This window comes from Atractosteus spatula, chromosome 15 (assembly GCF_055471065.1).
Source record: "Atractosteus spatula isolate fAtrSpa1 chromosome 15, fAtrSpa1.hap1, whole genome shotgun sequence".
Taxonomy (NCBI): Eukaryota; Metazoa; Chordata; class Actinopteri; order Semionotiformes; family Lepisosteidae; genus Atractosteus; species Atractosteus spatula.
In genome coordinates, this window is record NC_142720.1 from 13,994,507 (window position 1) to 14,020,919 (window position 26,413).

Genomic DNA, 26,413 nt, shown 5'->3' on the forward strand with positions numbered 1-26,413 from the left:
GGAAAAAAATAACTAAAAAAATGCACTTGGACAGCTAAACTGAAGAATCCAAACCAGGTTTCTCACAGATGTACGTAAAAAGTTTTTACATTTTTTATTAAACGTATAAAGAATTTACAAATACAACCAGAGGATCAGAAACGGGTACAAGAGAAAAAAACACAAACAGAAAAAAAACAATTAACTGCCAGAGGTAATGAAGTAAAGTATGTGATCAAATTGTATTTTATATATATATCAAATGTTTTCCTTGCTTTAGCATTTTTCAGTTTTTTAATAGCATTTAAAGTGTTTCAACTCCACCTCAAAAGTACTAAAAAGGGGAGTATTATTAGACGATTTTTATTTATGAATGTGAAATTTACCCAGAATTACTAATTTACTATAAATGCTAATTTTCCAAATTTTCTATTAAACAGTACAATAAATATAAAAATCCTTAAATCTAAAAAGCACCTTTAACTGCCTGCTAACAAAACTCTGCAAGTCCGTCCAAAACAGCTTCACAAACCTACACCTAACAAATGCACCAAAAATTTCATTTCAACTAGACAAATAAATAATTCTGCTAGATTTACGTAAATTTGCGTGACGTCACCACAAAGGACCATAAAGACGTGTCCAATCAGAAGGGATTTTGTTGTCAATATGGCGGCGTCCTTGAAGCAAGCTTTTTTTAAATATATATATATATTTTTATTAAACACCAGGCAAGCTTGCATTTAAACTAGCGACATGAAGCGACCTGAATAATCCGGTAGTGTGTGTAAAGAACCGAAATTCAATCAAAATAAAAAGTCCTTCAGCTACCAAGGTAGCGTGAAGCTAAGCCTTTTGCCCTTGTACTACATATGCAAAGGGCGGCCATTGAGCAATCTGAGCACACTGACAAAACTAAAATGAATCTCAAAGATATTGCCAAGTGGAATACCCGAATGTCATTTTTGTATGCGTTAGGCACTTGGACCATGTTCGGAACGCTCGGCTATTACCAGCTGCGGGCTAAGTGGGACAAGAAGGACGAACAGGAAAGCGTCAGTGGTACGTCTTGTGTTTCTTGATTTCAGAAGTTGCTGAATTCGTTACGTTATGATGTGGTGTAGTGTAAAATTAATATATTTTATCCGTTTGGCATCTGGTGGTGACGAAACTGTTAAAAGCGGCGAACTGCTGGTCTCCAGTAACTGGAGAAAAGCGCTGGTCAGACGAAGTGTGCAAATGAAGCGAGCTAACGGAGCTGCTGAAGCTCTGTTTTAAATAGTTATGCTGGACCTCACGCAACACGTCGTTTCTATGCATAAAATAGGTTTTCTATACCATCAGTAAGTATGCTGGGAACATTCATGAGCGGACAAATATGCAAGTTTTTCTTTCTTCTAATGTTAAGTGTGACGTGCCTTCAAAATGTGAGTATAACTGTACCACTTAGCACTGTATCTACCAAAGAACTGTGCTGGAGTCGCAGGAACTGATGGGTGTGCAAATCTCCTAAAAGGCCTATTAGTAGCGTGATGCTCGTTACATTTACTAAATGATTTAGCAACGCTAGCTTGGCAACACCTTTCAAAAATAAGTCCCCTTAAACCTGCCTCAGAAAAAAAAAATCCTGGACAAGGTAAGTCCCTTTTATAGCACAGCAATAATTTGTACATCCTCAAAACTAGGTGGAATGTGATAGAGACCCACAGATAATAGGAAATTGGCATTATTCATTCATTTTTTGCCGTCTTGCAATCTTTTTGGTATTTTTATATCACTTCCTCTTTGCAAATTTACACAGTGCTGGTCACGGCTAGACGGGGAAAAAGTCGAATTCCTAACAAAACAAAGATTTGTGCCTCTCCAAAAATACCTCAGATCTATTCTCCAGACCCACAGCTAATAGTACATAACCATGGTTTTGTCAGATAAGTGTCTTTGCAAATGTTGCTGGGGTTTGAAGGCAGCTTCACGCTACTAGGTCAGTTCCCAACTGCCGTGTCCAGTAAACTGCACACATTCAAGCCATTGAGGCTGTATTTGTATTGTATTGTAATTGTTGAGCACTGTTATGTGTTGCAATTTTTATACTTGCATGTATTGCTGCACTGAGAACTAGAATGTGTTTATAACCACTGCTTTAATATATAATTTATTTGTTTAGATGTTCCTGAAACAAACCAGGATGAGATGGAAATGAACAACTCACGCTTCACATCTACGATTATTTATAAGGAAAACTTCACACCCTATTCAGTCAGGATTTCCAACTATCTGAAGTCCTTCAGCAATAACACGGGAGATGAGGAAGGAGCACGCACATCTGGAAAGTGGTGATGCGCATCTCCCATTCAAGAGACTGTTGTTCTCAAGAGACATGGACATTTAAAGAATTAACTTTAAAAATATTTCTCTGTACATTTTGCCAATTTTCTAAAGAAAACTGATGTTAAAAGTAAAGATTTGTTGGCTTTTGTCTATATTGTGTTAAGTATTCGTCATTTAAAGTAATCTTGCAGAAAAACAGATAGTCACTTTAAACAGATAATTATGTGATCCTAAAAATACTTTAATAAGGAATATATCTTTTGTGGAGAGAGAAAATCGACTTATAAATTAATAAAATTGTTTTTAGCCTTCTCACAAACCTGAGAAGGAAGTTGTGTATTTGACAGCAATTGTATTTGATAAGCAGGAGGATTTGTTTTTGCAAATATACTTAGAAAGGTGGCAATTATAGGATTTTAACCATCATTGCACAACATTTGTGTATCGGCTTTAAAAATCACCTGCATTCTTTCATGATGACTTACACCTGAAATCTGAGTTCAAAAACAGGAAGGAGGAAGGAGGAAGACCTGAACAAACTCCAAGGATGGAAAGAAACGTGGTGGGTATTTTACAACCCCTAGCATTTGGTAAAATCCAAAGTTTAGCACGTGGAATTATTGTATCAAAACAAGATGTTCTTTTCTTTGAGGTCTGAGAACGTAACTGTATAACTATCACTTGATTTAATAAGGAAATAATACAGCAAGAAAATCAAATGATATCTTCTGAGCACTGGCTTAGTAAAGATGAGTAGGAAAAAATACAAGTAAATAAAATACAAAATTGTCCACAATGCTATTCTGAACTGAATAGAAACTGAAGTATTCTTTCTTAAATATATTTTATATAACACCATGATAATCTTAACATTATTGCAATTATACTTGTAACCTTATGCCTGGACTAAAAGCACTGATGACCTTGAACATGAACTTTATTGCCATATGTAAACGGTACATGTACTGGTACAATGGAGTTCTTACAGAAAGTCTCTTGATTGTTAAGAAAAGTGTAAAACACAAATTGCAGATAGTGCATCAAGACAATATACAAACAAACAGTAGACAATGTACAAGTAATCAGTTTGAATGTAAACAATGCAGACATGTAAACAATGACTGCAGATGTGCAATAAATAAAATTACAATGAGGTAGATGGTGTAGTTGTGGTCCGAGGGCCATGGCCAAATGTGTTTGCCAATCGCACTGCTTGTGGGTAGAAGCTATTGAAGAATCTAGTTGTAAGTCACCATATGTTCTTGTATCTCTTGCCTGAGGGCAGTGGGGTGAAGAGCTCATGCCCTGGGTGGTGACTGTCCTCTGTGATGGCCAAAATTCTACCACGGCAGCGGTCCTCATAGAGCTGTTTAATCTCTGAGAGACCACAGCCGATGATCTTCTGAGCTACATTCACCATTCTCTGCAGTGCCTTTCTCTCTCGAGAAGAGGTGTTGCCGTACCACACGGTGATCCCGTTGGTGAGGACGCTCTTGGTGGTGCAGCGGTAGACGTTCACCAACACAGGTACTGGCATCCCCCATCGCTTAAGGCACCTCAGGAAACAGAGGCGCTGCTGAGCCTTCTTCAAGATAATGTACGTGTTCACAGGCCAGGTTAGGTCATTATTAGAAATGTGAATTTCCAAAAAACCTAAGCTGGTGACTGTTTCCACTTCCGACCTCACATCTGTAAAAAGTTACTTATGTTTAAAATGCTTCTTTTGTTATCAATATGTTCTTGAGATTCAGACATGTCTGGCTATAAAGAGAAAGCTTTGCCAGGGGAAATGCTGCTATATGGCGCATTAACTTAAGATGAAATACAGGACTGATGATCACTTCACCTCTGTAGCCTGGTTATACTCGCCCACCTGTCTTCAAAACTTATATTGGAAAAAACGAGTGTTAGCAGTTAGCAGCGACGATGTTGAATCAGAAACATATCGCCTTATCTAACGCAGCTGATCAAGAGGAAGCTGTTTCTTTAAAAATTTCAGTCTTTTAAAAAATGCACTAATGCACTTATGCTCAGGAAATCTATTTATTCTGTATTTCTGTTTTCTGTATTATGCAATCACGTGTTTTCGAGATTGTATAATAACGCGGAAAACGTTTACGTAAAGTTACCGCTACTTTGTTTTATAATCTCCATGGGTTGGGCTTGATAAAGTTATAAAATAGCCTTTTTTTTTGGCAGAGAACACACTCGGTGCACAGTAACATTTTGACCAATACAATAGCGTAAAAAAACATCTCTACCAAAGACACGCTTCTTTTTTATTTAAATAATGAAATGTGACGCCTGTTTCTGGAATAAACCCTCATTATTCGTGTGGAATAACTGGTTGGCCAAGATGGGCACATTGTGTAACCCAGCTGAAAAAAAAAATGGAAGCCTTGCATTGCTGCAGAAGCGCTACCTGATGACGCCTAGTGTTGCTCCGAAGGAGATATATTCTGCAGCACCAGTGCCGCTGAAGTCTCAAGCGGTTTGGGAGAGTAAATCGCAATGAAGAACTTAAGTGTGGCGCTCCTCGCTCTTTTCGGAGTTTTAGTTTCTGGATATAACGAAGAGAAAGAAGCTCATGGGTCTTCTCCCTGGTTCTGTCATAAACTGGACTGTCCAGAATACACTTTGGTGAAGAAGCATGAGGTGATTTGTTGTTTATCGTTCAGAAAATAGTAACTTGTTTTTATCGTTTGAGCGTTTCACGTTCTGCTGGAGATTTACGCAGGTCTTCGGTATTTTAAAGATCCTGCAGTTCTTTTAAAAACCTTTGTGCTGTTATATAGCAGTTAAGTAAGACACACAATTCTGTAGACGAAACAGGATGGAATTATAAACTATAAACTGGAAAAAAACTTTAAATTCAGCATTATGCTTTTTTCTGAACTACAATACGCGATTAATCATCGTACATAGTAAATGTATAATACGTATGTACAGTATGTTTATTCTTTCCAATGATCTGGTCATGTAATGTTGTTGTTGATTTGTCCTGAAAAGGAATTTCGGGTTGGAATTATAGTGAACAGCTGACCAACATTGCTTGCATACTGCACACCGGCTGATCACTGATTTTCAACTCAGTAATGGTTGAATATGTTAATATCTTTAAGTTTTAAAATCCCAATCCGTTTTAGTATCTCTACTAAAGAGATATCGTATGAACAAAGAGTCATACGATAAATTATTTAAAGAAATAACAACTGTTACAAATTTCCTGCACTTCTATTTACGTGCTTTGGATAATATTTGCGGGTTGCAATGAAATGTGTGGCCAAGTTACTTGTAGTTACTTGTAGTAATGTCGCAAAATGGTGTAGAGTGTAGGCTGCACCTACTCGGAATTGCTAATTAACACATTTTCCCCCTATTTTTAAATATGAATGTGAACAGCTCTAATCTGAAGTCGGGTTTGCTGTGCTTTTCAACAGACCTTTGAAGAGCGATACTATAATGCCAGCCGATGGATGACGACAGACGTAGAAGGAAATTACAAGAGCGCTGTTAACAAAGGTTTCATGCGCCTCTTCTATTACATAGGTGGAAACAATGAAGCCGGTAAGGGAAAAAAAAATATTTCGATTAAAAAAGCATTTTAATTTTTCTGCAGCTCCATTCAGACTTTTTACAGGTTGAAAGCCCTGGCAATGCTTGAACCTGACACAATGCAAGCAGAATAAAAAATATAACCAGTATAGCCCTGGTTTCAGGATGCTTTGGCCCTTAACTCTGAATTCAAATTGATACATCTGCAAGTTTTCCCCCACAGATGACCTGAAATTAAATGTGTGACTTTTTCAGGGATAAAAATTCCTATGACTGCCCCGGTTGCCGTTGTGGTGCATCCCTCTACCATCGACGGGAATCTGAAGAACATCTCTGTATCCTTCTTCGTCCCTGCAAAAAGCATTCCGCCAAAACCAAAGGACCTTACAATTCATGAGTTAAATTTGACTGGCAGCACTGTGTATGTTCGGTAAGTCTGCTATTGTTGCTATTAGATAAAAAGAAAAGTACAGAGCCAGATAACGTTGAAAGTGTAACTGTTAATCTGTTTTGCTCTTTCCACAGATCTTTTGGTGGATTTGCCTTGGAGTCAGATTGGACTGACAACGCCCAAGCGCTCGAGGCTGACCTGAAGGCAGCTGGCATATCCTATGATCCTGTCAGCTATGTAGCAGCTGGTTATGATTCTCCATTCAGGCTCTTCAACAGGCACAATGAAGTTTGGTTCCACGGGCTGAAGATGGAGAATGCGGAGAAACCCGAAAATGCTTGAACCTGATTATACATGGAATGGAACCTGTTATGGAAATGAATGACGTTTGTCTGCCAGAAGTAAAGATGGACAGTAATTTAACTCCTGATGATGTGCAAAGATGCACTTTTCACAGGTGTGAACGTGTGCTAAGTAAAACTTTCATGCCTGGCAAAAATGCACATCCAGTTCCTTGCAGTTTTATTTGTTTAACAAGTCTTTGAATATGACAATGATGTATAAAGGGATTATTGCAAATGTATTACAGGGATGTGTTTATATGACCTACAGTGCTTCAGATAATGCTTGAGTAATGAACTAATCTTAATGTAACTGAAATCTTCTTTAATGAGCAAAACAAAAGTATTGAAATAAAGGAGCACTTTTTGTAGTGCAGGAAACAATTTGTCTTTGTAATTTTACATCGTTTTGGATACGATTTTAAACTAAGCTCCCATGGTGCGTTTCTGAAAAGTAAGGGTGTAAACCCTGGTTTCTTGACTATGCAACGTGTGCACTTTTACAATCCAACCTTCCTAAAGTTCCTCCTTGAATCAATGGGTGAAGCAATTTATTACTTTTCTACTGGCTGTGGTGCTACCCCCACATAATGGCTTCTGTGCATCACCAGAGGTGTGCTGCACATCAGTGGTGGTTGAAGTAGATTTCCCCTATATGTGAATTGCTTCAAGTTTATGTGGTACTTTTCATCCCAGTTAATTATTAAAATAATTCTAGAAAAGTAAACACCAGAACATTAAACATTTTCCTTCCCTTGGGATATTGATTTAGAAAATATTAAAACCTGAAACTACAAAAGTGTGACTCTATATGCATAATGCTTGTAGGTTAATTGGTTTCTGGAATGACTGGCCCTGGTGTGAGAGTATGTGTGTGTGGTTTGTGTCTGTGTGTGCCCTGTGTTGGAGTGACATCCTGTCCAGAGTGTGTCCTGCCCACCCAAGTGGATGCTGTGCTCCAGTAGTGAACAAACAAATTAAGTCCATTCATATTGATAAAGAGAACTAGGATGCTCTTGGATGAATTCAGAAATGAAAAGGAAGTATTATAACTAATACTTATTATTTGTCATTGTAATTTGTGGTCACAACAAGCTGGCCACAAATGGATTTGACAGTCCCCAGAGAGTGACAAAAATATAAGATCTGCAACAAAATGTACAACATTCGTGTTATTTTAGTCATAAATAATATCTGAGCACATCAGCTAATGTCTTGTTTGGGGATACTTAAAGTTGAGTTAATGTCAAGAGCCTATTAATTCTTCCATAACAAGAAAGCCAAATATTACCACGCATTAAAATTGTCCATGGTGCATCTAGCAAGAACTACAACAACAATAATTGAAGTGTTGCTTTATGATACAAAGAACTCTTTCAATTTCATTTTGCAGGAATGTGTGCTGTAATACCACTCAGGTTTTGGCAGAGGGCGCTAGCCGGTAAGATTGCGCTCTATTCAGTGTCGTGGGAGCCTTTGTAAACTGAAACGCGGTTTCAACCTAGAGGCTACACCGCAGTGGGGGAATAAAATCATGAAAGCGATCGTTCAGAGGGTTTCAAAAGCCAGTGTGACAGGTTAGTAAACAAACTTTTAGAATTTGCCTGGCGTGTTTTATATACATATACACTTGGATTCCTGGTGTGTACATTTTCAGTATCCGGTGGGTTGGCATTGCAGGCCGTGTATTGGCTAGTGCAGTTGTTTGCTCTAATAATAGAGCTTAATCGAAAGAGTTTGTATATGTATGTTTTTAAGATGCATTGTTTTTAAAAGGCAATCACATTTAAGTTCGGTTTACCCTGCCAAAAGACCAGATCGTATACGCCGGACAGAAGAGCGCAAGGATAAGCACGCGTATTGAGTTGAAGACTTCTGCTGGGTTTCATTGGAAAAGCCGGTTACTCTGCTTCCTTCTTTACATGGAGGTGGGCGGTATTGACGCAGCTTGTTGCTCAGTGGTTCCGACTCTACTACTGTTTTTATTTGGGCGACTACAGCTGTTCAGGCCTTGGTGCAATGCACTTTTCAAGCAGTATTACACACCGAAATGAGGCAGAAAAGAGAGGAACTGAATGCTTTTGTCAGGCACCTATCGTGGTAGCATTAATAAGGGCCGAAACAAATACAGTTGCTGTTGCTTAAAGTTGATTGTAAAAATGCACTTATTTCAAGCAATAGAGTATATTTACGTTCATGCGTTGTTTTGATCTCATTGATGGGCTTTCATGGGATAACAGTAGACAGAAGTGTAATGAAAGACCTTGACACACTGTTATTGTAATAATCAAACAGGTGTTACATATTATCGACAAAAAGTCAGTTACTTTTTGTTTTGGAATGAGTTTACCAGACAACACCCTGTTTTCTAAATAATAGAAAGAAATATATACAAACCTTTGAACAAACAGTTCTTATGATAACCTGTTTTTTTAAAGTACCTGCACAAAATGTCTACTACATTAGCAAACTGAAAAATCATATTTACGGTATAGTATGACGAGGTGTAATGACAGCACTATCTTTAACATTACAGTAATTTAAAACAATGAAGTGCTGTTGAATCACGTTTCTACAAATTACTTTTTTTTTTGTTTTTGCAGTTGGAGAGGAACAAATAAGTGCCATAGGGAAAGGCATTTGTGTACTACTGGGGATATCAGTAGAGGACACGCAAAAGGATGTGGAGTACATGTAAGTAGGTCACTTTTTCTCCCACTTTTATAGTGACATTTGGACCCAAGGACACGCAATAGCACTGAATTTTTCTGCAGTGCTCTCTTAAAGAAACTGCCCTTTTCTTCCAGGGTCCGTAAGATTCTGAACTTGCGGCTGTTTGAAGACGAGAATGGGAAGCACTGGAGTAAGAGTGTGATGGATAAACAATACGAGGTGCTTTGTGTCAGCCAATTCACACTGCAGTGTATCCTCAAGGGAAACAAGCCCGACTATCACTCAGCCATGCCTGCTGAGCAGTCACAGCCTTTCTACAACGACCTCTTGGAACACATGAGAAAAGCTTACAAGCCGGAATTAATCAAAGGTACGATATTCTACAAGGGACTGCAGAAGAATTTCTAGCAGGTGTTCATTTTTGTGGTGTAAGGGAGGTATCCGTGCATCTACCGAAGACTTCTGCTCCGAGCGTAGCTTAGGCTCAGCTATCCAGACACTACAAGTTTGAACCTGAGGCACATCTCTTGTTGAATAATAACTGGCATTCCCCAAGCAATGGTGCATGCTTGGAACATTGCTGAGATTAGCTAGCCAGGGCTCTGTGTGCTTTTATTGAAATAATAAGCCTTGTATCTGTCCCCCATTCAGCACAGAACATACTGTAGGTACCTTGCTGTGTAGTATGTCAGAAGATGCATAGCTTGATTTGCAGGAGGGTGAGAGGAGCCTGTCTGAACTTTCTCATTGCACTTGTTTGGTTACAGGGCCCAAACAAGCGTTACTGTGACCCAATGTAACGACACAGCTGGCAATTCCAAACTGCCTGTGTATATAAGAAGAAAAATAATTGTGGTTTCTTAATTAAAATGAAGAGATTACCATTCACAAATAAGCTTCCAATAGCATTGGAGACAAATTGGAATTTTACCACTATTGTTCTGTAAAAGTGAGTTGAACAATAGTTTATAAACATTTTTTTTTCAGATGCACAGAAGCTTGCTCCAGGGGCCACAGTGTGAGGCATAGGGATGTACCTCAATATTAAGAATTAATGAGAAATTCACAAGTTGTTAATTTAAAAAAAGGGTTCTGTCATCTTTTTATAATGAAAAACCTGTCACATCCTCTGACTTTTGGTGGAATGAAAAGCAAAAGGATTTAAATTATATTAATTTTATGTTATATAAGGAAGGCTGTTCCACTGCACTAAGTTGTTGATGAAGCCTTTAATTTCAAGCTGATGATCATAATTTTTCTACTTTTGGGACACACAATGTCGATGAAAGATGTGCTCTCATGAAAATAGGTTAGACTTTAAGAGGAATAGAAAACCAAGTGCAACCTATGGGGAGACTGTGTAATTAGTCTTTTTAGTTCTTTCTCAAAACTGATGATGCTGCATTCTGCTTTGTGCTACAATATATTGCACACTTTGTGAAGTGGACAGTAAAAAGCAGTTTAAATCACAAGGGACCATGTCATCACCTGCTGCTTTAGAAGGTAATCAGCAAGCCATGATGCTGTAATACTGAGGGCTAAATGGGACAGTTGACCGTGTGTATAATACTGCAGTATAGAGGGAGGGCTTTGTAGAAAAAGAAGAGTAAAAATGTTTGGAATTATGCCACACATGCTACATACCATCTGACAGAGTTGTGTCCTTTCTTAGATGGAAAGTTTGGAGCCTACATGCAAGTACATATTCAAAATGATGGTCCTGTCACTATAGAATTGGAGTCTCCAGCTGGTCCCATCGATGCAAAGCAGGTATTTTGTTGGATTTTGAAAGTTACACATTCACTTCAGTCCTCTCACCAGACTGATGGAAAAGAGTTTTCTCAGGATTGTTTTTTTCACTATTCTTAGTCCATGTAAGCAATGTAAGGGTAAGCAAACCATAATTTAAAATTAGATTTTTATTTTTTCTTACTAAAACTTACATTCTAATTATTACTATGTATAAAGTGTTTTTTCCTGTGACTTTTTTGGTTTTCTTCAGTTTTCCAATTAAGATAAATTGTGGTAATATGCACAGAGGGTTGTAATCTTGCATTTCTTTATCCGTATGTTTTTTTTTATATTAATGTTTAGAATAGAGTTATCAGCTTCTATTCTTGTGGCTGAAAGTCCTGCAGGTTTTACAGGTATATTTCTGGAGATATTTATACCATGTTCAGCAATGGGCTCACGTACCGACTGGTGTATGAAACAGTTTGTACAGTTTCAGTCTTTTCATTGTTATTCAAACAAAAATGTGCTAGATGGTGCTGTTGTGTTTGCATGTGAAACATGGGAACTACAGCACAGTATTTTTATATGTTCCTATAGAACTGAGGGTCTTATTTCACCAACTGTTGAAATTTAGTAATAAACATTGTTCCAACGTAAGTTTTAATAACATGTTCATAAACCCCGAATAGATGTAGAAAAGAATTAGCGTTCTTCATGCTGTTTTATTTAAATTCCAAATAAATGAATTTCAAAACAGTGCCATGTTTTTGACACATGATGTTGGTGGCAAACCCTGGTGATCTTGGAGTAAATTTGAATCTGTAACTTAAACCACAACCAAAGCTTTTAAATTGTCCCAACCATTAACATGATTAAATAGTGTCCAGCAACTGTCTAGAACTTGAAAATGTAAACCAAAGCAATTCATTAATAATTAATTTACTTACAATGTGTTATGAAATTAAGTTTACAAAAAAAAATTCAAGTGGAAACTACATGCCATTTTTAATGTGACATCTCCAACTAGGAGTCATTTTCTTTTGAATATGTCTTTAAGTTTGAAACCAATACAACAAGTATAAAAATGGGAGATCACACAGTTTGGGAAACTTGGTTGTTTCAACAGATTATGTAGTTGAAGAGAAGTATCAGACTGCACTGTTATAGCTTGTGCACATCAAAATGTCATCTAGGCCTAGATGTCAACATTTTCTAAAAAGAACATCTTAAAAGATTGTCGTTTATCTTTACTAAAACATACATATACAGGTACTGAATTTTAAATTAATGAATTCTAGCACAACACAATGTAGTCCTTTATTCACCTCAGAAGAGCAAGCATAAATCTCTTGTCAGTTGTTCGTTTATAATGGATGAAATTGTAAAGCTTTTTAAATGAATGGACGTAAAAAGCATTTAGCCCTTTCTGAAACACTGCTTGAGTGACTCCAGTCCAGTTGCATCCAATGTGTTGAATAGATGCTTTTAACATTTTAACCTTGTTTCCAAGGAAACAATGTTGGTGTGGGTGGCTTTTCATTTATGAGAAACAGTTATATATATAACTATTTTTATGAATTAGATATCCCACCTATATAATAAGCCATTCTTTGTGAGATGCACTGTGGGCAGCGTAATGCAGGTTTAAAAATGCTTCGCTTAATGCCTTTTGAAATCTCATGCAAGGATGTTTATCAGTAATGCCAAAAAATAAAGCTTGTCAATTTTCCCTTGAATGAAGTTAAAAATGAAAATCGGAGACCACAAAATTCTTTAACAAATTGACATGCAAAAGGGTGCATATTTTCAGAACACGCTGAAAATATCTTTAAATAAACCATCAGGAGTCTAGGCAAGTCTGTTGAAAGAACCAGATGTGCAAAAACGTATCTCTTCTAAATGACAGCTATTTTGATTTTCTCATCTCGTTTAAATGAAAGCATACTAGCTCTATATAAGCTCTTTGCTCATTATACTTTTTGGAGGGAGCTTCAGGAATAGAAATTGGTCAGAACAAAGTACCTAATTTACTTTTTGTTTGTACTACTGTATATCTATAAAGCATAGAATAAAGATTTCTTTGTATAACACAATTTCAGTAACGAAGTAGCACTAAGTTTGCAATTTTAATGTAATAATCAGACTCGGTAAGTCTTTAGTGATGAATTAAGTTCTTGTGTAGACCATCCCTTATGGTAAGTCATGCAGAATACAAATTTCCACATGTCAGATTCTAATATCAAAACTCATTTAACTTTTACATTGTGTTCACAATGCCCATAGTTGCTTATTCCCTCAGCATTTCGGTTTATTATAATGCCCTTTCAGTTATAGTCCTAGATTGGCCTAATATACAGTATATGTGTATACAGGTGTCTAGAGTTTTCATTTTGTACATTTGTGCCACTATTTCCAGCCTGTAGCCTGCTTTAGTGAGCTCTTAGGAGTAAGCAAGGTTAGTCAATAGGGTGGGCTTTTTTGTCAGGTATTTTGGGATCATTTGAAGTAAAAAAGGCTATACAGGTGCAGTTTCTTAATATCATTATTAACCTTTTTTGGCCTGTTAGAACTTTAAAGTCCCACCATAAGAATGTCTGTGAACTCTGAATCTGGCCTTCAAAAAATAGGAATGGAAGATTTTCAGTGAACAATGACAATGGACCACAGATCATCTGCCAAAGAGCCAAATGTAAATAGTGGCTTAAAAATGTGTTTTTACTTTAACCTGTTTTTTTACTATAGCATAACCTTGCTCCTCGGGATGATTATTTTACCCTATTCAACATACCTTCACTGCAAATGAAGCTATATTATTACTTATCATTCATTTATTATTAGAAAGCCACTTATCCTAGTGAAGGTCACAGCAAGCCTGTGTCTACCCTGGCAGCATGGATCTGGACTGAGAGAACACTGCTGTTCTCCACCTGGAGTATAGGATGCTGTCACAGTTGTTACTAATCAGGCAAAGTTAATTTACTGATGAACATCATCATACAGCAATTGTTATTTTTTTACATTGATATTTATGCACACAGTTGGTCTGTGCTAAATAAGGATTTGGAATTGGAAGAGCATAATTTTTATGTAAAGAAATTTCCAGGTTTGCTGTGAGCTTTTTAGTGCAACTTTTTAATAGTTGTAAGTACTACAGCAAGTGCATATTAGGATTAGGGACAGATGGGGAATTTGACATGTTCAGTATTTTATCTATATATATTTTGTTGTAAAGGGTAATTAAGCTACCATAGGACAAAATCCTGTTTACTCACCTTCTTACTTTTATAAAGCATTTGGTCTTTTCTGCAACATTTCAAGTTTAAGCTCTTTATTTAATAATGGTTTTGCCTTTAATGCAGTACTACAAATTTAAATTTTAAGTCTGTGTTAAACAACAAATTAATCAAAGCAACCCATTAAAAGGCAACATCCCATTTAATTTATTTAGAATAATATCTGCAGCACGCATGATAATCATCTCCCTAATTTGTGTTTAATTTAGTCACAGTGAGGCTCAGTGATTAAGAATGCTAAGATTGTACAGTTTCATTCACTCTGTCCTTTGTTGCAAGTTTGTTTGCAGACTGTTGATTAACAGAGCTTACTCATTATTTTAAAATGTCAACCCTTGTAGTGTATGTAGTGTGCAGTTTTTAGGGGAATGAAGGATTTTAAATGCTGCAGTACAGAAACTTAAAAATATGTTAGTACCCCTGAAAGTTTAAGGAAATATTACACAGCTTTCAACTGTGTAAAATAAAAGTAAATGTGAATAATTACTGTGTGCATTCCACATTTGTATGTGTGTGATGTTGGGATGTGAAGGTTGAAGAATTGTTATTTTTCTGTGTATGATGTTCAGAAACCGTTGGACTGCTTTACGGCACTAATATGTCCTGAATAATTTTCCTTCTCAATTTTATTGTTTCTCAGTGTTAACAATATTTACTATTGTTAAAAAAAGATGAATAGTAATGAATTTATTAGGTAGCCATATTTGTTCAACTGGAGAAATAATCTTCTTCTTTTGAATGTGATTTTTAAAATTAACTACCTTACATTTTGTGGTTTATCTCTTTACCTTTCCAAAATGCCAGGTCGAGTTGTAAATGTTCAAAGATGTAGAACATTTATACCTTTCTGTGTTAATGGTTTAAGGAAGGACTTGTTATTTTTAGAATGCTGTCTAATGTTTTAACAAAAACAGAAGAGATAGTTACATTGTGTTGCTATGCCTGAAAAAGTTAGATAACGCACAGCAATAACAACAGCGCAATACCTGTTATAGGAATGCTGAAGAGGATTAATATGACCTCTCAGAAGTAGTCCTTCACATTGTTGTTCTACTGGTTTAGTTGATTTGTCCTCTCTGAATAACATTTTTTCTTTTAATACAAATGATGGGATTCTTTTTTAACATCATTTATTTGGGTAGCAGTTATCCAGAATATTTTTTTTCTGTACGTTTTAGTCTGACATTACTTTTTATTTGCAGAGGCAGGTTTCTAGAACATCATAATTAACTACTTAATGAAGTGTTACTTTAGCACCAGCTTCAACAGAGAATTAAACATTTTTGGTTTTCTTTGCTGGCAGACATCTTCTAACTTTGATCGGTTTATCCGGCACTAGAGCCTACTGAAGATCATAAAGTTGTTTTGTAGTTATGAGGGTGTGTGTGTGACAGATCATTTCCTATTTTTTTCTCCTGTCACTACTTTGCCACGATTACAAATTGCATCAAAAAAAGAGAAATATGAACACAAGGCTAGGTTAATTTCAGAATCTATGGAAATGACCCCTTACATTTCTTTGGATATTTCTTTTGATTGTTTTTTGTTTAAAATAAACAGACTGCCTACTGGTTTTCATCCGTCACACATTAATACAAATGTATATAAAGAAATAATAGATATTGTTCATAGGCTGTTAACCAAACTCTTCCAGTAGTCACCGATGAGCAATTTATTAGAAAATTGCTAATGTAATGCCAATCTATAAAAGTATACAAACAAGTAATTTGAGGTCAATACTCTTACTTTAGTTATATGTAAGGATATGAAAACAATAATTAGAGGATTATCTGCATGGCAATAGAATTTTGAGGGATAGTCAACATGAATTTCTGAAGGGGCATTTAGTGGTCTTTGAACAAGCAACAGAAAGAATGGATACAATGGGTAGAGATGAAACATATTATATTTTTAGATGATCAACATCCAGGCATTCAAGGAAATGCATGCATTTCAATTAAAAACGGGTAAAATTGTAGTAAACAGACTACAGGTACGTAATGAATGCTTAAGTAGGGCTGATGTAGTTAGTGGAGTATCAGTAGAAATTGTATTAGGACCAGTGTTTTAATACATAATAATCCAAGTATTCAAAATCCTCAAAGGCACTGGCAAAGTCGACCCAGTGGAAGTGTTCAGATTCAGCACTGAGACTTGACCCAAAAGACACAAAAGAAAATTACCTAAAGTGCATTTAATGCTGAAAATAAGAGTTGCTTTTACCTAGCCATGCTGCAAAAGCCATTATCCTGTCTTCTTTTAATAAATGGCTAGACTAGATCCTGAGATTAATTAGCTGCCTGCTTCTAAACAAGATAGGTGTACTGAATGGCAGCTTCTTGTTTGCAGCCTTTCTTATGCTCTTTGCTGTTATTCTGTGATTTGAAAATTAACATAAAGCAGCTAAACTGGAATGGGATACTTCTTTCTCTTTCTTATCAGAGTGTCTCCCCTATGAGATATCTTTCCCATTTACTAAGTAATCAAGACTTGAATTACAAGTGTCTGGGGGTATTAAAATGCCTGTATTGATTAGTTCCCCTTAACCTTGCAAAACAAACTATAAAATGAACATTAGCATGAACAGCTGGACATAGTTCTTTAAGCTCAGCATTTTGCATTCATCCTTTCTCACAAGATCCCTTACATTGATCATCCTAATGCTCTCAGAAGTGGAAATAAATGTTTATAAGGGTATCATATAATTAATCCTCCACAGGTAAGCTAACCTCTACACAGTTGTGCTAAAAAGGAAAAAAAAGCCTTTAGCCATTAACAAATTTGCATCCATATAAATGAGTTGTGAATTTTATAAGGTCCCCAAACACTAAACATTAGTTCTTTTAAGTAAATTTAGCCTAATTACCTTTACTACACAGGACATTATAGACATCAGTTTGTCAAAACCTTAACTTAACTTAAACTTAAGGTGTTTCAGAAATTAAAACATCTTTAAAGAGAAATACAGAGGTGAAGATGATGCAGGTTGTATCTCGCTCTTCTGTCCTATTATATTGTTATTCTGCTTTTCTTCTTTGAAACTCCACTTATTATGTGTGATATTTAGGAGAGCCATGTGATCTCTACTCACTTATTATCTGCATAACTGTTTAAATAACCCTTGAGTTATCAAACACCTCAACTTTCCTTCAGGACATTTCAATTTGAAGGAAGTTGGAAAGGAGTCCGTTTTTTTAGATAAGGGGCATTAATCAAGATTTGCATTTTTAAGACAACCTCCATGGCACACAACAGTATTTTAATAGTGCGAAATAAAAAAGCCATTTGATTAACATGAATTAATTTACATCATAGTCATGAAATTATCCTAATAAATTTTGATTATGCATTAAACAAAGAAACATTTCTTGGATCATTTTGCATGCAGTGCTACAGGAAAGTATATCTGCTTAATTAAAGTTCCATTATGACAAATTAAATTTAAATGCATACCATGACAGATGTTTAGCCTTGTTAAAGAACACTTCACAATTCTATGGTTCACATAAATGTGTTTATAATGAGATGTATATGAGGTTGTGTGCTTTGAAGTGTTATGAGCTGTCAGGACATTTTGATGGCTTTTAGAATATGTTCATGCTTTTGATTGTAGTGTAAAATAATTACTTTCCTAGAGAACAGATAGATTAAACATCTGAACGTCATAATATTAGCCAAGGAAACTCATTGCAGGCACATTTTCCATTTGCAGAAACGTCAAGGTTAATATAAAATGCAAAGGCTTTTTTAGCCACATAATGTATGAACGGTAAGTCATATCAGACTGACTGGATTGCCATCATATTACTTCTGCGTAGCACAAAATAAATCGTAGGACTGCTGTTGCTGCAGCAATGAATAAACTGAATTTACTTTTTCAAAAAACTCATAATTAAGAATCAGCGTGTGAAAGACCTTAGACCACTTTTTTGACCAAAAATGGGTAGAACGGTAACATTTGCCTTTAATCCATTTAAATAGTTTGTATAATTGTCAATTAAAGCTGGACTTTAACATGTTGGACTTTGTATTTGTGGAATACGTCTTAGGAACCGTTGCACCAAAATCTTTTGATTTACGCCTAACATGTTTTACGGTAATATTCCTTTCTACATAACCTGCTTGGGGAATCGTGGCCCGAAGCACACAGTGCACCTGCTCGAAAACTGTTTAAACCAACTAATTCCAGTAGGACAAAAGTTTTTCTTTTTTTTTGTTTAGGCCGCTGAATTGTTTAAGTAAAGCCCTCTCAGTAGTTTAAATATCTTATTATTCTAGATAGAGCAGTGACCAGTTGTGTTTAATGTGGCAGAATACTACATTAACCTAATAACAGAAATTCAAATAACTAAATTAATTGCCTCCTTTGAAACTGATTGATTAAAAAAATTGTAAAATAATGACCTTCATAAAATGTTCTCAGTTGCCTTAAAAGAGAAAACCACACCCTGAGTTCTTTGAGAGTCCAGCACATTCGAGATCAAAGGTTTAAACCCAGGATGGGTCACTGGTTGACTGGCCAGTAGTCCTGAATAGTGGCGAATGGGGACTAACATATGAGCCAAGGTTTAACATACAGAAATACACAAACGAAAAAACCCACTGCATTATTCTACAACCCAGTACCCTCTATACCTGTCTCCCGAGAAAGGGGCGGCAAACCCAAATCAAAGTCTTCCGCAGGATATCTGTCTACTCTATCTAAACTAAGCTATAACGGAAAACTAAAAAAACACAGGAGGCCACAACAATCCCAGCCCTACGCCACAGCCAAGAAAACAAATCCGACACATCTCATGTTTTCCCCGTTTCTTCTTCTATCACCTGTCTTCACCCACTCTCTCAGTACGTCCCGTAGCGGCATTTAAAACTGGACCACTCTCTTCAACCACACCCACCTCCAAAAATGGACCCCCGCACGGGAGGGGAGTAAAACAAAAAACAGAACGTAACAAGGGGTATAAAATTGTTGGGCGTCACCCATCAATTCAAATTGAATTGGCTAGAGTCCACACAAGAGCAGCAGCACCTGTCTCTTGTCAAGCAGCGCAAGGACTGGGTGATATGGGATAAAGTTTGTCCTCTGGCTGGCATGTAGAAAGTGCCAACATGTGCTTAGCACTGCCAGCTTGACATTGTGTGTATGTTAAGGGAATGTGATCTTTGGCTGTCCAAGTGGATGCAGAACTACAGTACACTGTCCAGTTCTGTTGAATAGCAATGGCCAGTTTTACAAAGGATGTATTTTCAGGACGATCAAGTAACTGAGAACCTGGAATGTTTTTTTATCTACTGTTTTAATAGACTCTCTAGATGTGAAGCTCCTCGTTGTCGTTGCTTAGGCTTAGATTAACATCACTGTGCCTTCTCCTCATCTCTAGATTTTTTTGTCCTTTTCCCTCATCTCATCTGCTTTTGGTTCTTCAAATTCAGGCTACAGATCCTGGAATTATACTGGCTTGAGCTCTTTAAGTCAGTGGAAGTCACATATATGACTGGTGTACACAAAATAGTACAATAAACAAACAAACCCTGCTGTTCTTTATGTTCCATTCAGAAAAAGAATCCTGAAGGAACAGCTTCCAGTCTTTTCTGATTGGCTTTTCCTTTTACGTCATTCAGAATCCTGTACCTGTTAACATGCATTGAGTTGTGTTATTGCACTGAAAGATAGAGGTGGGACTGTGAGAGAGAGCATACAAAAAGATAGCTCCTGTCTTTTATATGCTAGGTAATAAAAAATCCCTATTGCAGGTTTCTGCTTGGTTGTTGAGTATTCACCAGTTTCTACGTACCTGATTTTTCCATTACTAGGCAGATTTAGGTCTCGTAGATCTCCTGGGGTTATTCAATGCCTTTGTAGTTGTTTTGATTGTTTTCCTACTGTCATTTTTCCCACCACTAGCAGTCAAAGCTGGAGAAGCAGCAGCGGAAAGAGAAGATGAGGGCTAAAGGCCCCTCAGAGTCAGGCAAAGAGAAAGCCGCCTCGCGTCCTAAAGTGGACCCCAGTGCCAGCAGTGGAGCTGAGGGAGACGTGTCTTCAGAAAGGGAACCATAAACGCTGAAGTGGTAGGCATTTCTAGAACCAATTCAAAATACCACTAATAACTGGTCCAGCAATGGCAGGACATTGTAGATCTTAAATCTTTCCTGTTGCTTTCAATTGGTTATCTTCAGCTGAGCTGATCAAAGAAGTGCAAGAGGCTTTATCATCACCAGCAGGCAATGATGTTTGTTTATTATGAAGGGATGCAGGATAAGTGGTTTTGTACTTTACTGCCAAAAGCAACGATGGGAGACTACATTTGACATCAGCTTGTTTTTCATAACTTGTGCCTTCAAGAGCTGTTTTCTAAGAATATGTAATGTGTAATATAGTAGCATACATTGTACATCAGTTGACTTTCATTGTGTTTACCTGACCTGTTGACTTGTGCTGGGGTATGCAAAATTTCACAGCCTCTCCATGTTAAGAACTATAACCAAAGTTCAAAGTCCTGGTTTGTACTTTGAATATACACTAAACCAATTCATGTATTCAGTATTGTCTGTGAAATATGATTATTACTTTATCAGTTGAACTGATTAATTGAAAGGTCTTTGCTTGATTGTGCTACTTGACATTAACACTAAATAACAGAAGAAGGTAAATTTTGAAACATAATTTAGTTTTATTTCATAAACTAAAACATGAAACTTCATAATCATTAACCAGTTGTATCAACCACCATTTTTTTAATATTCACAAACTTTCGCACTCTTCTTAAGAATACATATTAAATGATCAGTCCATTTCTACAGGCACAAGTGACTAATGTAAGATACTACTTAACCTCTAATGTTAAAAAGTGAATTTACTCAATAATGCCTCTCTATTAGGTTAACACAGCCCTTTGGGCCTTATATACGAGAGCGTGTTCAAAAAATGAAATAGCAGAAATTGAGGCTTGAGAGCAGATATTGTATTCCTGTGTATTTATTCATGGATCCTGTCTCCTCATTTGGGATTTGACTGTATCATACAAATAATTAAAAGTGAGAACAAAACGCTGATGTGCTCATGAGCTTATGAAGGGCCTCTTATGTAATTGTTCATTAAAGGGTGGATTAGTGATGTTTTTACAGAATTACACTCTTTTTCATGGTCCTGCTCTATATTTTCCAAGTATTAAAATGCCTATACTGTTTCATACAGCTGATTGTAGTACTTGAGCTACCATCTGTTTGCTTACCTGGCCTGACCTTTGTCGAAAGTGAAATAAAATCGTAATACTTATCGGACTTATCTGTTTCATAACTTGACCTTGCACTGCACATTTTCTTCGTATTGTATTGTCAGGTGTCATCCACAATCCTCTTTTAATAATAACACTCAAAGTAAATGTGTTTGAGACGTAAATCAAAAGACATTACGTAAAAGTCGTTTGTAGCAGAATGACTGAGCAGTATTAGATAAAGCTTAGTTGTTTTTGTTTTTTCTGTGGTTGTTGAACAACACAGTAAATGGAATTTAGTGATCCTTTTGCTACAGTCTTTAAAAGAGGAAGAAATCAGTTATGTTTTAATGCTGAGTTATATTGGTTAGTTGGCAAAATGCTGGTGATCAGTTTCAGAACTAAATGATTTTGGATAATTTTGGATACTAGATTCCCTAAATACTTTATGAAGGTTTACTGATGAACTAAATAATAAAGACTTGTATTTTCTTTGAAGAGACTACATCTCTGTGACTGTGTATCTTCAGAAAATATGGGGAAAAAAAGCCTTTATGAGAAATATAGAGGGTGTCATATTCTAGTAGAATTTCTTAATTATTTTGTTCTCTTCTTCTTTTTTTGAAGGTCCTACTGTTTGGACTTGATCTCGACAAAATCCCCAAAAGCTTGATCTTCATTGACTTCAAAACATTTTCTTGGGCACCTTTTACTGAACAGAGTAGCCTGGGGAATGAGCTGTCTCACACTGACATTCACATTAAACCAAAGGAGTCCACTGCCTTGAGTTTCTTTCAGAAGTTCATAGGAAGGAGTTGAAAAAAAAATGAGGGAACTAAGAAAAACAACCTGGAACAAATTTGATCATGGCAGGACCAGGAATGAGTCATGACATGGTTTTGCATTTGTTTTTACTCGAGCTTTTTGAGATAACTGTGTGCTGGAAAATCATAGTTAATTAGTAAAATGTATGTGTTGAATCTTAAAAGGTGAATTCTGATTTTGAGGAAAGGAATACAAGAAATCATTTTAAACGTTCAACTGCCTCCTGTGTTCTAGTACTGTCTGCATGACTCACAGAAATACTGTTGTATATTCAGTATGAAAACATCTGAATACATTTGATTTGGCTATAAGAACAGTATCTGCCTATCTTTATTCCTCCATTGTATACCAACATAGCAGGAAATAAACTGGATAGATGGGAAGGGATATCTAACTAGACCAAACGTAAATCAAAATTAGATTGATTTTAAGGGCATTTGGAGGGGGAATTTTTTTAATCCAATGAATTCACTTTCTTTTCATTTTGATATACCAAATTAAATTGCTCTGATGTCTTCATTATTTAAACACTTTTGGAAAGCGGCTCAGTGTCAGCTGAGATTTTGTCCTTAGTATCCACACTTTGTCACTTTTTTTTTTGCTAAAGCAGAGAACACAATTTTAATACAAGGAAGAGGCTCAAATGAGCTGATCTGGGAACAGGAAAAATGGGAGGTTACAGGTTTCTTGAAACCGTACAAAAATCAACTCAAGCACTTGTGCTAATTTTGATTTCTAATGTTCCTTTTAAAGCGTGAAAAAATATGATACAATATCTTTAGTATTGTGTATACGATACATTTCATGCCATCCTCCCTTAACCTTTCAGAATGGATGAAAATAGAAATAAAACTTGTTACTTTAAATGCAAAATCAGGGTAATGTACATGAAGATTGACCAAAGTTAAATGTGAATTGAGGCTTAATACCACTCAGTGGGATAAGCATTTTTCACTGTACCATCTTAGTGAAAGGAAAATTCTGATGATCAATGTCTTTTTGCATTGCATGTGTTGTGTTCTTGGTTTATGTGTAAATATTGCACACCAGTTTGCTTTCATACCTGATGCCTTAGTGTGTACATTCAGCTGAAACATGGATGGCACTGCACATTTGAGTAGATATAGTAGAAAATTTGAAGTTGATGTGTTCTTTATTTTGTTATTGAATATGTAACAATGTTAAATGTTTCCAAGCATAAATGTGCTGTTTTTTTGTGTTTGTGGTATCCCTAGAATAAAGGCCAATACAACATGTTTTAAACCTTTAATTCATGTAATTCAGTAATGGAGTTTAATAAAACATACCTTTTATCCAGGTAAGGGTAACCTTGTTTCTATAGACAGACAGATTACTGTGGCACGTTTTATTACAAAAGTCCTTTTGTGACTTATTAACACATGAAACAAAGTAATTTCATTTCTTAAGTCACAAGTGGTCAAATATGGTCCTTTAAAATTGCAGGATGTTCAGAATTTCACATCTCTAAGCTTTTTAATTAAACAAATGACACTCAAGTTTAATACCTTTGTTTGCTATTGAAGTTAAATGTTAATAGTACAATCCATTGGGTATTCTTTCACAGCAAGGAAGTTGACTTGTTTTTGAAAGGATTTTTTAAATTTTGTTACAGTAATAGTTGCAGTGTCTCATCCAGCATCCTGACACAATTTGTGTCTTAAATACAAATTCAATGATAAATCATGGTGAGATTTCTTCTTTGATTCTTTCATTATTTTTCTTGTACTGAGAAATTAAGGTGATTTTGTATTTAATGTCAAAAGTTTTATGTTGATGTCTGATGTCTTTTTAATGTTTTGATACTATGTAAAGATGTGTTTATCTAATTAGACTATATGTAGTAATTTGATGTGTAACAGTCAAACTGTCCACTTAAGTGAATTGTCCTGCCTAGGTTAATTAATCAACAATTTACATATCTTACTTGGCATAGCAAACCCTCTGATTTAGTACAAAGAAAAATATTTGTTTTTAAGTGCATGAGCCCTGGGAGTTGTGTCTTTTATATTTTCTATCATTCCCACTTGTTAGGTAATGTAAAACTTTCAAAACTTATAGGAAATGTGCTTATGAGCTGACAATGTTTATGGTGTTTAGTTTTCCTAGAGTATTTGTGATTCTCCTCATCAGGTTTCCGGTGGTACCACTCCAAAATGTTGGAAATAACAAACCCGCATTTGTAAGGTAATATAGGTTCTTAAATTGCTATTTAAGATGTTATTTTATCATTAACCACAAAGGTCTGATTTTTGTTAAATGAGGCATTACAGCAGCACAGTGCATATGTGTGTTTTTTCTCATTTTGTGTTTTTAAATGCGAAGTGTCAACATGTTCTGCTCTGACTGTAATCCTTGTTTTCTCTTAAACACTAATTAAATTATTTTTATTACGCATTTTTCAGTACAGAAACAATAGTTTATTTGTAATTTAAGCATGTTTATTCAATCAGTGGCAGTTTATGTAGATGTTACTCATGAGAGACAAAATGTTGGAAAATTCTAAATAATCTCAGTATATGTAATATACTTTAAAATAGCAGGTATATTTCCTTTTCTTGATTTGTTAAGTATTAAAAGAGAAAATATTTTTGCCCTTTAAAAGTTAGAGGCATTATTACTTGTGCTTCGTACATTGCTTATGTATTGCTTTGATGATACCTTTACAGTTATTGCTTTATATTTTCCAGTAATGCGTTGTTGTTTTTTGAACAGAGTCTAATTAGCAGCTACAGTACGTTATGATTACCCCCATGGAATTCCACATGGTAAGAGGGTGAAATAATAGACACTAAATGTTTTTTAAAAATGTTTTCACTTTAATTTAAATCATTCCGAAGCCATAAAGTTTTATTTCCACATTGCTGTTTACTTATAGTTATAATAAGCAGTTCAAATGTTTACTTTGCTTATTTGTTAGGGATTTTAGTAGATGAGCCCTTCTGTATGGTATCTGTTAAGACTGGTGTGAGTTTCTTATTTTGAAGACATGGTTAAGTTGGAAAGGCATTTGTTCTGCAGATGGAATAATCTGCTGTTGGTAATCTAACAAATGGGAATAAAAGGAATGGATAACAAAAAATATCATGCAAAACCATTTGCTGTGCTATCTTCCTTTCCCTCTCAGTGACCTGCCCAGACCATGTGGATTTTATTTTTTAATCATTTATAAAGGCATCATCATTGACTCCTACATTAATATACTTAATGCTTTTGCCATTTAAAGTGATCTAGTTCAGACGTGTGCACCGTTATCATCAACAAGCCCTTTTGACCACTTTGTTCTATCAGCAATAAAACAAATTTGGTCTATTATCAGGCTTTGTTTTACAATTTGGTTAAAGTACTATTAAAATGCAAACCTCTTATAAACCATTTAAATATTAAAAATCTTGAATTTGAATACTCATGATAAGTATTGTTGTAATATTGAGGGAGCTATTACCTCTCCTCTTATGGAAAGTTGTAAATGATCTTTTTCAAGCGGATGATACAGTACCTCAAACAAAATTCCCCCGATGCCAGTAGATGACAAGGGTGCAGTGAAGTTGTCGTAGAAGAACAAGAAGAAGAACATTCTTAGAAAAAGAAAGAACATTCTTTTGATTTTCTTTCTTGGTCTTTGAGTGTTTCATTTACAGTATATTGGTAAATTCCTATTGTGTTAAAGGGAAATGTTAAAATGTAATGTGATTAAAAGTTAATACTCAGAAATGCATTAAACATAAAGAGGGCATTTTTCTAAAATGGGTGGGAATCTCAAGAATAGTACCATGAGCTTCATCATGAAATGTTATAAATCACCTTTGATAAGAAAGTAGAGTGAAATAATAAAAGAAACCCTTGGAAAGGCTAGTGTACAATACACAGGTTTAAAATGGCAAAATGATGCTAACAGCCTATGCTTTCTTTTCATTCGGTGCCTTCTGAGGTTGTAACCGTTTGTCCTTGCTTTTTGTCATCCTCAGTGTAAAAAGTGTAAAACCTGCTCGGATGTCCCCATATTTAGATTTATAGGGATGGTAAACCCAAAAATAACAAGCTGCAGCTAAGAGAGCAAAA

At 35.8% G+C, this 26,413-nt stretch overlaps 2 protein-coding genes and 1 long non-coding RNA gene across 4 annotated transcripts; all 3 read left to right on the forward strand.

The window, feature by feature from the left end:
• The first annotated feature begins 115 nt into the window (after nt 1-115).
• On the forward strand, nt 116-2,459 carry LOC148820080 (uncharacterized). The gene is made up of 3 exons (XR_016094207.1): nt 116-193; nt 958-1,041; nt 2,144-2,459. It is a non-coding gene; the product is annotated as an uncharacterized LOC148820080 (long non-coding RNA).
• Nucleotides 2,460-4,687: 2,228 nt separating this feature from the next.
• Nucleotides 4,688-6,975, forward strand: soul2 (heme-binding protein soul2). The gene is made up of 4 exons (XM_088933862.1): nt 4,688-4,962; nt 5,748-5,874; nt 6,118-6,292; nt 6,388-6,975. The coding sequence occupies exons 1-4, from the start codon at nt 4,819-4,821 to the stop codon at nt 6,593-6,595; spliced, it is 654 nt and encodes a 217-aa protein (XP_088789988.1). The 5' UTR covers nt 4,688-4,818; the 3' UTR covers nt 6,596-6,975.
• A 1,042-nt stretch (nt 6,976-8,017) lies between these two features.
• On the forward strand, nt 8,018-23,587 carry dtd1 (D-aminoacyl-tRNA deacylase 1). Of its 2 annotated transcripts, XM_088934097.1 has the most exons (6): nt 8,018-8,171; nt 9,198-9,288; nt 9,402-9,637; nt 10,940-11,037; nt 20,200-20,363; nt 22,136-23,587. In XM_088934097.1, the coding sequence occupies exons 1-5, from the start codon at nt 8,129-8,131 to the stop codon at nt 20,350-20,352; spliced, it is 621 nt and encodes a 206-aa protein (XP_088790223.1). In that variant the 5' UTR covers nt 8,018-8,128; the 3' UTR covers nt 20,353-20,363; nt 22,136-23,587. The 2 variants fall into 2 exon arrangements, with proteins under 2 accessions (XP_088790223.1, XP_088790222.1); XM_088934096.1 differs by lacking the exon at nt 20,200-20,363 and having other exon boundaries at nt 8,022-8,171.
• Nucleotides 23,588-26,413: the final 2,826 nt, after the last annotated feature.

Coding starts and splice junctions, on each gene's coding strand:
- dtd1 (XM_088934096.1), top strand. CDS start 8,129: ATGAAAGCGATCGTTCAGAGGGTTTCAAAAGCCAGTGTGACAG. Junction 9,289..9,401: donor CAAAAGGATGTGGAGTACAT/GTAAGTAGGTCA, acceptor CTTTTCTTCCAG/GGTCCGTAAGATTCTGAACT. Junction 11,038..22,135: donor GTCCCATCGATGCAAAGCAG/GTATTTTGTTGG, acceptor CTTTTTTTGAAG/GTCCTACTGTTTGGACTTGA.
- soul2 (XM_088933862.1), top strand. CDS start 4,819: ATGAAGAACTTAAGTGTGGCGCTCCTCGCTCTTTTCGGAGTTTTAGTT. Junction 4,963..5,747: donor CTTTGGTGAAGAAGCATGAG/GTGATTTGTTGT, acceptor GCTTTTCAACAG/ACCTTTGAAGAGCGATACTA. Junction 6,293..6,387: donor GGCAGCACTGTGTATGTTCG/GTAAGTCTGCTA, acceptor CTCTTTCCACAG/ATCTTTTGGTGGATTTGCCT.